Source organism: Tursiops truncatus, chromosome 6 (genome assembly GCF_011762595.2).
Source record: "Tursiops truncatus isolate mTurTru1 chromosome 6, mTurTru1.mat.Y, whole genome shotgun sequence".
Lineage (NCBI taxonomy): Eukaryota > Metazoa > Chordata > Mammalia > Artiodactyla > Delphinidae > Tursiops > Tursiops truncatus.
In genome coordinates this window covers 12,196,519-12,212,367 of record NC_047039.1, presented here as the reverse complement: position 1 = coordinate 12,212,367, position 15,849 = coordinate 12,196,519, and the positions used below count along the sequence as shown (strand labels likewise).

Here is a 15,849-nt window from a genome sequence, read left to right as displayed (position 1 = left end):
CCCGCGTACCGCAAAAAAAAAGAGTTCCCCAAATATTTTAAGCAGTGACAACGCTGTTGAAATAAGTTTATGGCTCTTGAAGTCGTTTTAGACTTCCAGAATTCAAAGTATCGAACAGGAACTTTGCCAAGGGCAGGAGACTAGACTTTGCTCTCTTAACTTTGTCAGGTGTCTGTTAAGGCAAAACTTTACAGATCTAAGATAATCAAGGATCGACCAATTGCTCAATCCCCGAACTATAAAAATGCATCTACTGTAACCAAACAGAATATCTGGCTCATTCTCCTTTTATAAACATTTTTAAAGGGTCCATATATTTGCATATGTGTAGAGCATTTCTGGAAGAGGCTCTAGAATGGAAACTTCATGGGGCAAATCTTTTTTCGCCTGCTTTGTTTATTAATGTATCCCATGATGATGCCTGGCATATAACAGATACTCAACAGATATGTGTTGAGTGGAAAGGTGGTTGCCTCTGGGGAGTGGGACTGGGGGTTGGTAGAACTGTTACTTTTCAGCTTTATACCCACAGTGGGATTTATTAGTATGGGGATGGTGGGAAGAATGTCTGCTCCTCTCCTTGTACCTCTGCCCACAGAAGACGAAGAAACATCTGCTCTTGTTCTACTGCTGTCCTTTGCCCTTATAACCGCATCTCCCACACCGGCCACCCTGAGGAGGAATGTATGTTCTGGCTTGGTATTCTTGTATTCTTAGTGGGCAGGAATCCACTCTTCTTTGTCCATTTCCCAGCCGCACTGCATCATGATCAGGCCTCACTTCCGAAAGCAGGCGTGGCCGTAAATCAGACTCTCAGTTTCAGCTTTCCTACCAATGCCTTGCTTGTGGGACTGGATCCAAGTAGACACCGGAGTCTGCTCCTCAAACTTGGACATTTCAGATTCAGGCAAGTCGGTGTAGGAAAACTCACGTGGGAACAGAGTTCTCTTGGGGATTAATGAGAGTTGTACTTTGTTTCCCACTTGGCTCTTACGTTTCTGTGTACAGTTCCTGGAGAGGAGACTACAGGGTGGTGTGTGGTAGCATTCAGGGACCCAAAACTCATCCCAATCCTATGACACTGTAGTGCTTTTATTTACTTAGTCTACCATGTGCGTCTATTATCTTTGAAAAGAGTGTATGGATAAGAAGATAATAACAAAGTGAGAAGGGATAACGGGTTTTTTTGGTCCCCCTACACAACAGAATAATTATTTTTCATAAACACTGTTGAAGGCAATTTGTATTTATAAACAGAAGAGATCATAATAATCGGTTGGCAGAATGATTCGGTATGAAGAGGCTCTTTGAGAAAACTGGCTCATAGAATCATTAAATACTTTGGTTAGGATAAAAATGCAAAGAAGTAGAATTACCACTGAAAAACTTTGGTGTCTGAAACAGACACTAACACATTCAATGTGAATGGGGGGTGAGGAATCAGTTGCTATATAGTGTCTAAAATGGGACCGTAATGTTGTCACATATATTTTGGAAGAGTTGCTCCTCTAGGAATTGAATAAGGATGAACACTTTTGTTATTCTGAGATGGCTTCTGCTTTGTGTCTATGTGAAGCAGTATTGTATTAACAGTGACAATAGCAATAATAACTAACATCCACTGATTGCTTACTGTGAAATAAGCACAGAAATTCTTTACATGTATTAAATCCAGTGAGGAAGGTCCTGTCGTTATCCCATTTTACAGCAGAGGAAATGAACACACAGGTAGGCTTAGGTCACATACTACTAAGGGGGCAAGGTTGGGATCCCAGGTGTGCTAAGGTTGGTGCCTATGGCTCTAGAGAGACGATGATGCTCGTCTCTCCCCAGCACCATGTTCAATGACCTCATGTTGACAGCTCGATATGGGTCACTGTGGGAGAATTTACACCCCAAGAATTGGCAAATGCTGTACATCGTGGGGGGGTTTTTTGTTTATTTTTTTCCCCTGAGAAGTGGTTGCTAAACATGTACTGACACATCACTGGATAGGATTCTAACCCATGCAGTTTGATTTCAGGGCATTTTGGCAAAGATGAATGTTTTCATGCCAAATTATTGCTAATAGTATTACACATTTCCTATTGCGTGAGCCACTTTTATTTGGGTATTCTGTTACTTCCAGACAAATGCACAGTAATTGATTCCCAGCACTTCCTTATAGAGTTGTTATGAGTATTAAATAAGATGATGCATTTGAATTAGTTAGAATAGGGCTTCCCATAGTAAATATTAGCCACAGAAGAATGCCCAGCAGAGATATGTCCCTAAGGTCACTGCGGTCATCAATTTCAAACTATTTCTCTACCTTCATAGGAACTAATGAATGGCAAAACTGACCATATCTCCATTTTCTCCCTCTTCCAGAGTCTATATCCTGGGGCAAAAAATAAATGAGTTAAGGAGAGAAGTCATCAGGATAATCTGTGCTGTTAGTTTACAAACCCGTTTTGCCAAAGCCTGAATAACTGACCTCCCACCCTGCCTCTGCCCTGCACTCCACACCCTCTGTGGGACCCCAGGGAGTGAAGCTGGATTGTGACCAGCAGAGCATCCGTAAGACATGACATCATTTGGCAAAACCCGAGTCAGCATGTATAGGGGATGTGGTACTGTCATTTGACTGAGATGCTAAGGACTTTGGGTAAAAAACATACTGGTCTCTTATCACCAGGAAGGGAATGCTCATCTTTGTGGGCAGCCAAAAACAATGGCCACAACAAAAACATCAAGATCAATGAGAAAAGGAACAGCCTATAATTGCTGAGTGCTAACTAGATGTCAGGCATTTTTCTAAGCATTGTATACGCTTTGTTTTATTCTATTATCCCAGCAACCCTCTGAGCGATGTACAGTAAGCGTCCCCATTTTTTTAGAAGAGGAAACTAAGATTTAGAGATGTTGAATAACTGGCTTCAGATCATATAGGTGGCAAGAGGTTGAGGGAATTTGGAGCCCGTGACAATTTGACTCCAGAATTCCTGTCCCCAATGATGACATCATGTTGCCAAGGAGTCCCATTGAGGGAATGGAGCTAAAGTGTTGTCTTGGGGCTTCCAGGTTTGGAGACCATGGTCAGACAAGAATCTCCATCAAAGAACTCTCCTTGAACTGTGCTTCCCAAGATCTTCTCTGACCACTAGCCCCCCTCACCTATTGCCTTGGCTTTGGGTTACTTAGCACGTCTCTCCTTGAACACACTCAACATTTTTGCGTGTCTGGCTTCAGTATCAACTTCCCCTTCCTCTAAACCTGATGATGCAGTTATATTTCAGCTTTTGTCTGTGCCTTGAATATGCCAACTCGCATATCTGATGTACAATCTACCCTATATAGCTGACCGAAGGCATCAACTCTCCTTCTTAAGAGTTATCCACTCCAGTTCTCAACAGACATATTAACAATGCCTTATGATTGAAGAACTAGGGCACTGTGTGTATAAAGAAAGAGGTTTAAAATATTTTATTCGAGAATATACATAGATATTGAACAACACAATTTAAACATTATGGCATCCATATTTAGAAGGGTAGTATAAATGCTTATAATTTGAACACTTTATTAAACAAATAAAATAAATTCCTTTTGAAGAGTGGGTTACATGATTCATAAAGTCCATTTTTTCAATAATTTATTCATCTGCTTTATATACACTTTTGTTTTCTTAAAAAAACGTAACCAACATGATTGTTCACCACATCACATCAGAAACAAATGGATCTGTAAAAATGGCAAGTAGAAAATGCAGAAACACTTAAACAGCACATTCTATGGATACTGAATCCATTTAAAAGGAATTAAATGCTTTAGAAGCCGTTGTAGTCAGCCTGGGAGTCACACACATGCATCCACACACAATGGGGCAACGAATTCAAGTATAACAATTCACACACGTGAGCATGTCTATCTGACATCAGAGAGAATCCTCCCTCCTGTAGCACAGAGCACAGACCGAACTCCCAGCATGATTCAGACAAACTTTGTTACATGGCGGGAAAGGTCGGTGAGATCAACTCAACTGACCAAATAGCAAACCTGGAGAAGATGGACGTGTACGCGAACAGCGCGTAGTGGAACTCACACCTCGTGGGGATCTTATTTGTCACGGCAATAGTAGGGGTTATAGGAAAACCATAGCAGCTCCACTCAGCCCGTCCGCTCACACTTGCTTCCCTGGCGATGTGGAAATGCCGAGTTTGTGTTTTGAACAGATCTAATGAGGCGACAAGCCATAAAGCTGCAGTAAGCCGGGAATGTCCCGGGGTTCATGCTTAAATGGCATCAGCTTTATTTACTAAAACTCAGATTTATTTTCATAGACAGAAGGAACCTCCAGATTTGTTTTCCTTAGTCCCAGAAAGTCAAGTCCCTCCTCATGGCTGCTTGATTGTGAAAGTGCAGCTCCAAGCCCTTCATTTCCGTTTCAGTTTCTCCCAACACCTCTGCTGCACTGGGTGTGGAATAAAACCCTAGGCACCCTTCAATAATAACGTGCCCTGATACAGCCAGCATAAGATACCCACCCTTCACTGATGGACGGTGGGAAAGGCAGCCTCCGGCGGTACTGGAGTGATCCAATTATTTTCTGCATTTTTTTGGTAGGAAAAACTCTTTCTTTGAAAACGTATTGCATGGCCATTTTCTTGCTAAAAACAATTCCTCCCTTTTTAAAAACATTAATTGCATCATCTAAGGTTTGCTCGTTAAGACTAACAAAGTGTTTGGTTATTCTAACGGGTTAGCTACTTCATGTTCAAGCAAATGTTTATTTGCACGACGAGAACTAGACTTGTTTTCTTCTGTTTAGCCATCCCCCTGTAATGCTGCGCTAAGCCTTGAGACCTAAGATAATCAGAAGACTGAGAAAATAAGGTCCTTCAGCCACGCCAGATGCAGGAGCTCTGGTATGAAGGGCCCCAGACTCATGATTTATTGGCTCGTCCTTGGTTCTTCCTTGGCTTAAAAGAAGAGTGAGAAGAACAGCCAGCGTGGTTTGCCTGCAGAGGACGTGAGGGCTGGGGATTTGGCCGCCATGATAAGCAAGGCTGACTTCCACTGGCCCTGGCCCACTGGAGGAAGAGGCAGCCCAGCACACGCCTGGGGATCACAGCCCCTCGGCTTTTGCACGGGTGCATCCCTTCCTTGCTTGGAACAGTCCCACTTTGTCCTCCAGGATCCCACCAAGAGGTCACTATTTTTGAGAAGGCTTCTACCAAACTCCCGGGGTACCCCGTGAATGCTCGTGCTCTAGCGCTTACCACTGTCTGCTCTCACTGATTTGTCTGGACTCTCCACAGACCACAGGTGCCTCACCGGATATTACCGAACAGATACATGAAGGAAGGAGCTGCATGTGCAAAGGCAGCTTCCTTTGCAGGAAGGTGATTTTGTTTTGCAGTATGACTTCTGCTTATCGATGTGCTAGAATTTGAGGGACACAAAAGGAACTTCAGTGTTTACCTTTTCAGAACAGAACAGGGGGAGTTGTACTAAGCTGACTCTCAAAACGCTGAGCTCTTGTTCCTCAAATCTGTTTTCTTCATTCTCTTTACATTCAAAGTCATTTCCTAAATCACTGTTGTCCCAGCACTGACAAGAGTAATCTGCAAGGTTTGTGCCTTAGTCAGATAAATGTTGGATAAAGAAGGAAATCCACTTGGCAGGGAAGACTTACAAACTCCTAGGTGGATTCAAAAGACAGCGGCTAGCAGGAAAGGTGGTTGGGATGGAGACCCACCCTCGCCTTCAATGGGTGGTAAGGACCACACTCATGAACGTGAAGCTGGCTTCATGTAATGGATGTATGACCCCTCAAAAAACAAGGCAGATTAACCTTTAATGAATTATATTAATATTCAATATACTAAAGTTATGCATCAAACTGATGAAAATTTTATCCTCCTGTAGAGTAAGAATTCTTACTCCAAACCCATGTCTTCATTTGTACAAGTTCAGACTTTGGTTCTTTGTAAATCGAAGCCCACGCTTATTTCCCTGTTCGCAGCCCCGTTGCATTCTGCTTCCTATGAGGTGATGCTCTGTTTTCCATCTCCCAGCGCTGAAAGGATAGAAAACTCTTAATTTGGGCCAACACCAATCCACTCACCCCTGCCACAAATCCACAGCTGCTTCAAAAACCCAGAACACCGATATAGACATAGACTGTGTTTCTACGAAGCAGAGTTGGGCCAAGAACCTCATCCCTGAAAGTGACTTTTCCCCTCTGTTTAAAACAAGTTTGAGATTCTGAGTCACGAGAGGCCATTTGGCAGGGAGACGGTGGCAGCTCCTCGGCCAAACACCGCCTTTTGAGTCCAGCTGACTGCCCTGGGCAGACTGAGTCGTGGTGAGCTGAGCTTGCAGCATGGACTCTCCTATCAAGCCACTTACCCAGAAGGGTCCTGGAGATCATTTAAAGGGGTCCACGGAAATGCCGAGCCTGTCACGAGCAGAACTTGAAATTAGAGCTAAGACTATGAGTTGGTGCTCCCATGATGTGGGTTTTAATTCCGGCTGAAATCTAAACTGCCCGCGGGTCATGACTGGAATTTGCTATTTTGTCTTGTAAACACTTACTTCTGACAGTTCCCCAGCCCAGGTGGTGTCCGGCCCTATTTCCTGAGACGATTTTAGACCCAAGCTTTGCTTCAATTGCTCTGCTGTCTTCCACGGGTCAAAATTACTTCTCTTTCTTGTAACATTGGTTATGTAGACACATACACATCTTTTATGTAATGACTGCATCCTATAGACTGTCTTTCACAGAACAATGATGATAACAAAATACTTCCTATTTGCCAAGTAAGTCGTCAGTGTGAGAAGGATTATAAACACCAGCACTGGGTACTCTTGTTCTGGGTCGTCTGTAATTTGAAAGCTGGGTGGAAAGCCTCAAAGTAGCACAGTGAGTCTGACTTTTAAAATTTAAAACAAAATGTTCTGGTGGGGATATTTCCAACCAGAAGAAAATAGGATCGTGAAAGGTGTCAGGGATGGGGGTGTGGAGAATTCTGTAACTGAAACTTGGATTTTGGTGGCCAGCACACTAAATGTGGGAATGACGGCACCCAGGGCAATGGTAAAACACCTATTCTGTGACTTCCTTTCTAGTGAAAGAGTCACTAGTGTCTTGAACTGGTGATGACCAACACCTAGAAAGGACCAACCTGAACTAGGATGAAGAACAAAGGAAATGGAAAGACTTATTCCATCTTTTCCTGCATGTGGAGTTTTCAGTGCTTTAAGATACCGTAAAGGTGAACTAATTTATAATAATGTTTTATTTATATAGCACTTGTGAGGGCAAATGACAGGGAAAGAGACCTAGCATTTATCGGGGGCCTACTGTGATTTCATACGTTTTATCAGCACAGGAGGTGTTTTCACCTCCACCATTTCATTTGCTTACCCATTTCACAGATGAGGAAGACCGAGGGGCCAAGAGAGGTCACATGACTTGTCCAGGGTCACTCAGTTAGGTGCAGAGTTGGGGCTTGAAATTAAGCCCAGGCCTTGTGGCTCCCAGGCCCCTGCTTACGGAATCCACCAGTTCCCCTCCTATGATGGGCTATGGGGTAAAATCAGGCCAAGGGTTCAACAAACTGGGTGCCCGCCCGCACAGGTGAACCCCAGAAAAAGGTGCACAGAGAGCTCAACTTTTTCCAGTCTCTCTCTTTTTCCTGAACTCCCTTATGATTTTACTGTTTTTATTCCTCTCACACCCATATCACTGTGGTGGTTCCCTGTGAAAATATTTATTTGGTAACGCGACTGTAAAAATTTGTATCTTACCATATCAAACACGTGCAGAGGGCTTGACACATAGCAGATGCTGGAAAAATGTAATTTTTACTCTTCAGAATTTATCTTTACATAATCCATCACAGTGCCTTGTATGGAGCAGACTCGTTTCATTGTCTGCAATATTGGGTTAAGTAGGTGTGGTAATACTGGAGAATGGATTGCTTATGGCTTGTAATACCCCAGAGACAAAAGTAGCTATTTTCTTCCCTCCACATCTGATGAAGAAAGCATGTGTTTTGACTCAGGCTTTACAAGCTGAAGCAAAATTTCTGTTGCAGGATGGCAGCTCTCGTGTGCTGAAGTTTAGGGATCAAGGTTGTACGCGACGTTTGGAATAAAGAGGCAGAGGGTCAGGGGAGCTCTTAGGAATGGAGACAAGAAGGGGACCCCACTGTTTTCTTCAGTGACTCCCTACTAAATGTTTAACTCCGTTATGAAAGTATGTAGAAAACTCGCAATAACTTGTTATATAAATATTTGTAATCCTTGCTTGTTTTGCTCTTAAAAATACTTCATCAGCCTACTTTTTAACAGCCTTCCTACTTATCAGATTGAATTTGAGCATCCTTATTTTTTATTAAATCTGCTCATTCATCTACCCAGTCAGCAGTGCTCCCTCTTTCCCAGCTCTTTACAACCACTGTCACCTCTGCTATGACACGGGGCCTGGGTGGGGAGGACGCTGGAGCTAAGATGCATTTATACCGATGCTCAGCTTTTGATTAATACTCCCAGGGCCTTCCCACCCTTGAGACTTCAATTAGCCAAGCTGCAGAGCTAAAATCTTTTCACTATTAAGGTAAGGCTGGGTTTAGCAAAAGGCATGGGGACCAGAGTGGGGAGGAAAAGACAGTTTTTACTGGATACATCAATAAGCCACCGCGACACACATTCAAACCTATTTTTGGATGGTTTGGCTTAAATACACTTAATGCTTTTGTAGGACCCGCCTTTTCATGGGATTTTTCCTCCTGTAATTTCTAGGTTGGATTGAAGCTGGTACACCACATTACTCTAGACAAAACCGTGTTCCCTTGTGATAGATACTGTGGAACCAGGCACACTTCCAATATGAGAGTCTCTGGGGAGGAGACGGGGGGACGGGAACCGAAGTGGCATTGTCCTTCATCCAGAAAGCATGACAACAGATGCTTCGCTGATTCTTCCAAATGAGGTTAAATGCTCGTGCTTCTCAGCAAAATCCAGGCAGAAGAGAAGGCATCTCTCTAGGGCTGTCAGGGAAGCACCACATAGGTAATAAATTTGTCTACAGTGAGGGGCTTGGGGGGGGTTGATGAAACAGAAATGGGACCAGGCCAAGGTACTGTAATGCCACACTGAATGGGCAGCGGGACCCAAGACGCAGGAGCTACAGCAGCTGAGATTGTACCACTACAGTCACTAAGGGTGTGGGCAGTGAGAGTGGGAGGTGGTCTTCAGAAGGTCTGAATGAAAAGGCCTCTGAGCAGGCAATGGCTGTCTGCATCCTCATATCCAGTCAGGTCAGTGTACTTTCCTTTCCTCGACTCTTAGGCTGTGAGACAAAGCAGAGTAAAAACTAACTGGAGGCTGGTTGGCACCCATTTTCCAAGCTAACCCTGATGCAGGGCAGGCGTCATTGAAATAGCACTCACCCACTGCTGGGATGGGGGCCCCGTGGTGATCACAGCCTCCCACGTGCTCCTCAGTGACCCAACTCCCAGGACTGGGTTCTGCCTTCGGTTTTTTTTTTTGGCCACAAGGCATGTGGGGTCTGAATTCCCTGACCAGGGATCGAACCTGTGCCCTTGGCAGTGAAAGCACAGAGTCCTAACCACTGGATCACCAGCAAATTCCCTGGCTTTGGTTCTTGATCCCATCTTGCTCTGTCTCACCTTCTCTCGGGGTCTAGAGTCTGTCCGTTCATTGATGGCTCTGGGGAGGGATTCCGTGCCTGTGGGTCTGGAGACAGTCACTAGCCTGGGATTGCCCACTGCTGGGTTCTGAACCCTGATTAGAACCAGAAGCCTCTTGTCATCAGCTATTACCCGAGCCTTCCTGGTGGAGCATCTGGTGTTCCCAAGATACCTGTAACTAGTGCTTGAATTAGTGGTCCCTTGCTTTCTCCTTGCCTGCTTATGAGGGGGTCCCAGTTCTCAGAGATGACCACCCAGGTGCTGAGGACTGCTGTGGGAATATGAAGCCATATGACACTTCCTGTCCTCCAAGAGTTTTCATCTAGTTGAGAAGACGAAACCTATATAGGTAGAGTGTAAAGTACGTTTTAAAGTGAAAAAAGTTATAGATTTTAAAAAGCAACAGAAAGGTCACAATAAAGTGCACAAGTAGTTAAATATATTTTATAGACAGTTGCTGTAGGAACTTGGAGAGGCTGATCAGGAAGGGCTGCATTTGAACTTCTGATTTGGGAAAACAATTGGGGAAGAATTTTTATGGGCAGAAAGAAGACAGAGGGAAGGGGAGTGTTACGGGCTGAATTGCGGCCCCCCTAAATTTTGTATGTTGAAATCCTACTCCTAGTACTGCAGAATGTGACTGTATTTGGAGACAGGGTCTTTAAAGAGGTAACTGCAGTCAAATGAGGTCATTGGCGTGGGCTCTGATCCAACAGGACTGGTGTCCTTCTAAGGAGAGGAGATTAGGGCACAGACACACAGAGGGAAGGCTGTGTGCAGACACAGGGAGAAGGTGGCTGTCTGTAAGTCAAGGAGAGGGGCCTCAGAAGAACGAACCCTGCCGACACTTTGATCTTTGACTTCCAGCCTGTAGACTGTGAGAGAATAGACTAATGCTGTTTAAGCCACTCAGTGTGTGGTACTTTGTTATGATGGTCTGAGCAGACGGAGGGATTACAAATGCTAGGACCTGCCTCAGCAAAAGCAGGAGCACGTTTGGTAGGAGAGGACCCTTTGCTTGCAGTAGAAAGTCTCCCGGTGCAAGGATAATGATGAAAGAATAGGAGGAGTCCAGGAACAAGGTCCAGGAGTAAATGGGCTGGTGGGATAGAGACGGGGCACAGCAGCACCAGAAAAGAAGGAACACCTTGCACCCAGTTGAGTTTTGCCTACAGTATTTCTTCTGGGGGAATAATCGTTGCTTTGTGCTAACATGAAACCAAGTTTACAAGATTAATCAAGGCCTCAGAGGCCCTGAGGCACACCTGAGAGGGAAATGAAAGGAAAAACAGCAGCAACAACAAAGGCAAGAGACGAAAGTTGAAGAAGAGAAAGAGAAGGGGACTTTGCAGGGTCCCTAAAGACTTCCGAACTGTCTGAGAGTGAGAGGTGGCAGTTGGTAAAAGGAGACACGCACATCTTGGGGGAGGTAATAGATACCACTCCTGACTCTCTTCTGAGATGTGACTGCACATGGTGTTTGTAGCCTTCATTTGGAACTAATAGTATAAGAAGACAAAGACAGCAATCCGGGTAGAGGGTAAGGGTCCTTGTGGAGGCCTCACCTGCACTCTGAACCGGTGGTGGGCGGGGGAGGGGGGCGGTGGAGGAGTGTCTCTTGCCCTGGACTCACTTGAGGGCACGGACCTGCCGTGGGAGGGGACAGAGCAGCTGAGGGAAGCCCCAAGCTGTCAGCACTGAACCCCGTGGGAACTGGCCCCCTCTGGAGCAAGGGCACCTACCCCAGCATCACCATTGCTTGTAAGCTTGGCAAGAGAGGGAGGGCGGAAGGATGGAGAGAGAGGAAGGGATGAGAAAGGAGACGGGAAGGAAGGGAAGGAGATGGTGAAGACAGACAGGGCCGGGAGGAGGGAAGGGAAGCTGCCACACAGCGCCTGCCCCAGAGCCTTCCCTTCTGTGCCCACGACGGGCAGTGGTGTTATTACTGACTGGTCTCGACACTCCCAGGTCCTTCCCGATCAGGTCTGCCCCTCCCCCCATCCCATGCCCCACCCCAGCGGAGTCTCATCTCTCAGCCCCGTGCACACCCGGTCCTGGGCCAAGGGAACGGCACACGTTGTTCCCAGCTGGGACAGCCTTCCTCGCTTGACTGCCCATCAGAACTGGGAGGGGCCGGGAAGGAAGCCCCGCCCACAAAGCGCCCAGCTCAGAGAAATATGGCTCCGTCATCCCAGGGGAGGTCTAAATATGTTCCCCATAGTAACGCCATTTCGAGGCTAGTTAGGTCGTTTCAGACTTAAACAAAAAGGAAGAGAAGAACAAGAGAAGGAGGCGGAGGAGAATGCCTGCTAGTAACTAGCACCGGTCTTGTGGCTGCTGTCCTCCCGTCCGGCACCTCCTCTGGACCCCAGGTCCTCATGAGCTCCAGGGCAGACCCTCAGATGCCCGGGTGCCTGCGCTGCGGTGAGAAGGCCTTCCCAAGGAGCCAAGTGCGGCCCCTAAAGCCTCTGGGGACCTCCCTTCAGCAGGCTCCATGGGGCTGGGAGGGATTTCACATCGACCTTGGTCAGATGGCTCTGATTGGCTGTTGCTTCTGTCAAAGTTGGCCAGATTGTGCTGGGGCATTTTGCCAATGAGGGGAAGGGCTGCAAGACCCCCGTGGATGCCCCCTGGGCTTCTGCTGACTTGCTTGTTCTGCAGAATACAGCAGTGGGAGGGGGGATCGAAAATCACGACGTACTAAAGTTATCTTTTCGGTGGGCAGGTCATATGGGGCAGGAGCCAGCCCTGAACGTGAACTTGTCACTTGACCTAACAACTCATACAGTTCGGGAATGTTAATGTAGTCAAGTGCAGATGTGGCAATGGAATATTAAAAAAAAAAAAGCTTGTATGTTGAACACCTAAATCCACTGCTTAGCATTATTTGTACTACACTGTTAACTAGTAATAGCAGAGATCAAGGATGGTAAATTGTGGCCCATGGCCTATTTTTTGGTATAGCCTGTGAACTAAGAATGGTTTCTACATTTTTAGAGGGTTGTCCAAAAAAAAAAAAAAATTCAAAGAAAGAAGAGTGTCTAATAGACCGTATGGCCAACACTGCCTAAAGTATCTACTATCTAGCCATTTGCAGAAAAAGTTGACCAATCCCTGGTGGACGTTAAATAGATTTTTATTTTTTGGTTCATCTGGGAACATCCTTCCCTGTCCCCGTTTAGAACAATGCCTCTTGGAAAAATGCAACAGATGAGCTTGGAACACACCCAGATCATAAGCTGGGGACTGTCTGTGCCTTTCTGTATTTTTTTGTGCCAAGTGCAGCGCCTGGTGCAAGAGAAGAAGTGAACAGCTTGTTGATGGTGATGATCGGGGTGTATACAGTTCTCAGGCTCACTGTAAAACAAACATTCCCGAAACTCTCTCTCTGGGACCTTTCCTGAAGTCCTTAAGGTGTCAATCACTGCTGGCTTTGCCTTACACGTCACCCCGATGAGCAACCCAAGAGCCCCCCACCTTGCTTATTTCCTTAGCTCTTGCTGCCTATCTAGGGAGAAAGAGATTACATCTGCTTGTCTTTTAGTCAGTGAGAGAACCCTAGACGAATATGCACTCAGCCCCTAGAACAATCTTGATCAGCCCAGCCGCTGGCAGAGAGACAGCAGGAGAGAAGGTACAAATAGAGCTGAAAATACGGTTCAAGAGGTGAGTGAGTGAAGTGTGAATGTCAGAGTCTCGAGAAACGCAGTGGACCTTGGGGATATTGAGAGCATCATGGAAAAAGAAGTCAGAGGCTGGATTTGGAGATATTCAAAGAAATCCTTAAACCTCACGTCATCTTTCCCCTTTTTTCATATGCTAGGTAAAGATAATAATTCCTTCCTTCTCTTTCTGCCTCACGGGGATAACTCGAGATAGGCAAAACTACTTTGGACCCATATGAAATATTAAATAAATAGAAGAAAATATTAAACTCATGTTGGGATTTTCTGTAGCTTCTTTTCTATCACATCGGAATGAAACTACTATATTCAGGGTTTTTTTGCTTGTTTGTGTTTTGTTTTTTATTTTTGCGGTACGCGGGCCTCTCACTGTTGTGGCCTCTCCCGTTGCGGAGCACAGGCTCCGGACGCGCAGGCCCAGCGGCCGTGGCTCACGGGCCCAGCTGCTCCGCGGCATGTGGGATCTTCCCGGACCGGGGCACGAACCCATGTCCCCTGCATCGGCAGGCGGACTCTCAACCACTGTGCCACCAGGGAAGCCCCTCAGGTTTTTTAATAGGTCAGTGCCTTCATTATTTTTTTCCCTGCCAAATATAGTATTAATTTGCTCTTAGATTTTTTTTTTACCTAATTATGTATTTCTTACAGTTTCGCAATAATCATTTCCAGCTCACAACGTGCAACGTTGACTGTGAAATGGAGGGAAAGTATTGTAGTAACTCCTGAGCCACAAGTATTAGAAAGACAACTGTTTTGTCTTTGGAAATGAATAAGCATCAGCTTTAGGGAAGTTCCTCGTTTATCAGTTGCTGCAACGCATTATCGAACAGCTCCAAGCAATGTCCACAGTGAATCTTCTTCCTCCTCAACAGCCCCCTTCCAACGTCATGACCTTCCTTTTAGGCGGGAGACTCAGTAGTCTGTGTTGCAGTAGCAAAGAAGTGACATTTTCCTATACAGAACAGACAAGGTCCATCCTCAGCCCCCATGACATTTGGGTGTGGGGAAGTATGAAAGAGGTAATGCTGATGGGATCACTGGCAAGGGCTGGTGTCCTCTGCTCAAATCCCAGCTGGCTTTCGCCAGCCCAAACCCACAACACTCATCTTGCAGGAACTTCGGAGGACCAGAGGCCGTTGCTGCCATTGCGTTTTGAAGACGGCGGACCCCACAGCAGCCTGGGCTCAGCCCTGCTCCACAGCAGTTTGTAGACAAGGAGCATGGGGCCAACAGTGTTCCAACCGGGCTCGACCGGAGCTGTGTGCAGGTAGTTTCATGGTTAAAAGTCCTAGTAGTGTAAAAAGAAATCAGAGTAACAAGTGAGCATACCTCAGATGCCTCCATATTTACACCGCTGTCTTCTTTTTAGTCTCCCTGGTTTTGCTTGAAGAATTTACTTTCCATGTGCTTGGGCTCCCTTCTCCCTTCGCTGACAAGCAGAGCTCTTAATTAAGTCAACAAGTACTCAGACACAGAGGCAGCGTCTCTTTTGGCAAGAGGATCTGAGCAGAAGCAGCCCCAGAAGCAAGTGAGAATGTTTGTCAAGCTGTGATTAAGCAGCTGTGATTAAAGAGAGAATAATTCCCTGCCCAAGCAGATAGTTCCTAACAAGTTACCACTCCCAGGCCATAACTGTGAAACCTATTGGGCCAGAAGGTCTGTGTGATGGTTCACTTTGAGGGATGGGAGTAGCTGAGACATTCAGGACTTAAAGCTTTCCTTTGTGAAATCCAGGAACAAGAGGATGTCATCTAAGAAGCAGACATAGCTGCCAACTGATTCTTCATTTTCAAAGATTGCCAAGGTCTCTGGCTACTTGAAGACCAGCATTCTGAACCATTTCCTCATGGTGACAGATACGAAATTCACATATTTGACACACTCTTCTGGGCTTTGTGTAATTCCTGGGGAAATAGCTATAATTCCTCCTCTCTCTCCAACTCAGAAATACACTTTTTTTTTGGAGTACAGGTGAATGCAAGTGATACTGCATTTGCTTTTTATTTATTTAAAATAGGGATATGCTTCCTGAAAGTGTGCTGATGAACGGTGGCTGCGCGTCAATAACTTCAACACACTGCACAATGCGTTTTGCATCCACGACTGTGTTGGCTGTTCTGAGCCAAGCCAGCCTCTTCTGCATTCTCTTACATGTCCATCTTCACCCAGTTTGATATCATTTGTCCTTCATGCAAAGCCTGAAGAACATTCCAGGCCATTCTCCCCTCATGCGGGCTCTAGGGTTTGGAAGACCTCGGGTCGAATCATGGTTCCTCCTTGGCCTTGGGTGAGTGCTTAGTCACATTTAACTATCACATTTTTTATCTGTCAAAGAAGAAGAATGGAATTGCTATGACATTTAGAGGCAGTGGGTGCCAGGTGCTCTGCCAATGCCTGGCATACAGTAGCACCTAACCAGAAAGCCTTAAGAAAGGATTTATTTACCCAAACATCACTGTCTACTA

General features: G+C 45.7%; 1 protein-coding gene across 1 annotated transcript in view; it reads right to left on the bottom strand.

Moving 5' to 3' along the window:
* Positions 1-3,392: 3,392 nt before the first annotated feature.
* Positions 3,393-15,849, bottom strand: part of ADRA1A (adrenoceptor alpha 1A) — a 99,049-nt gene continuing 86,592 nt past the window's right edge. The window contains exon 4 of the mRNA XM_073805821.1: positions 3,393-14,672. Coding sequence (XP_073661922.1) covers positions 14,664-14,672 — 9 coding nt within the window. The 3' untranslated portion in view covers positions 3,393-14,663. The remainder of the gene's footprint in view (positions 14,673-15,849) is intronic.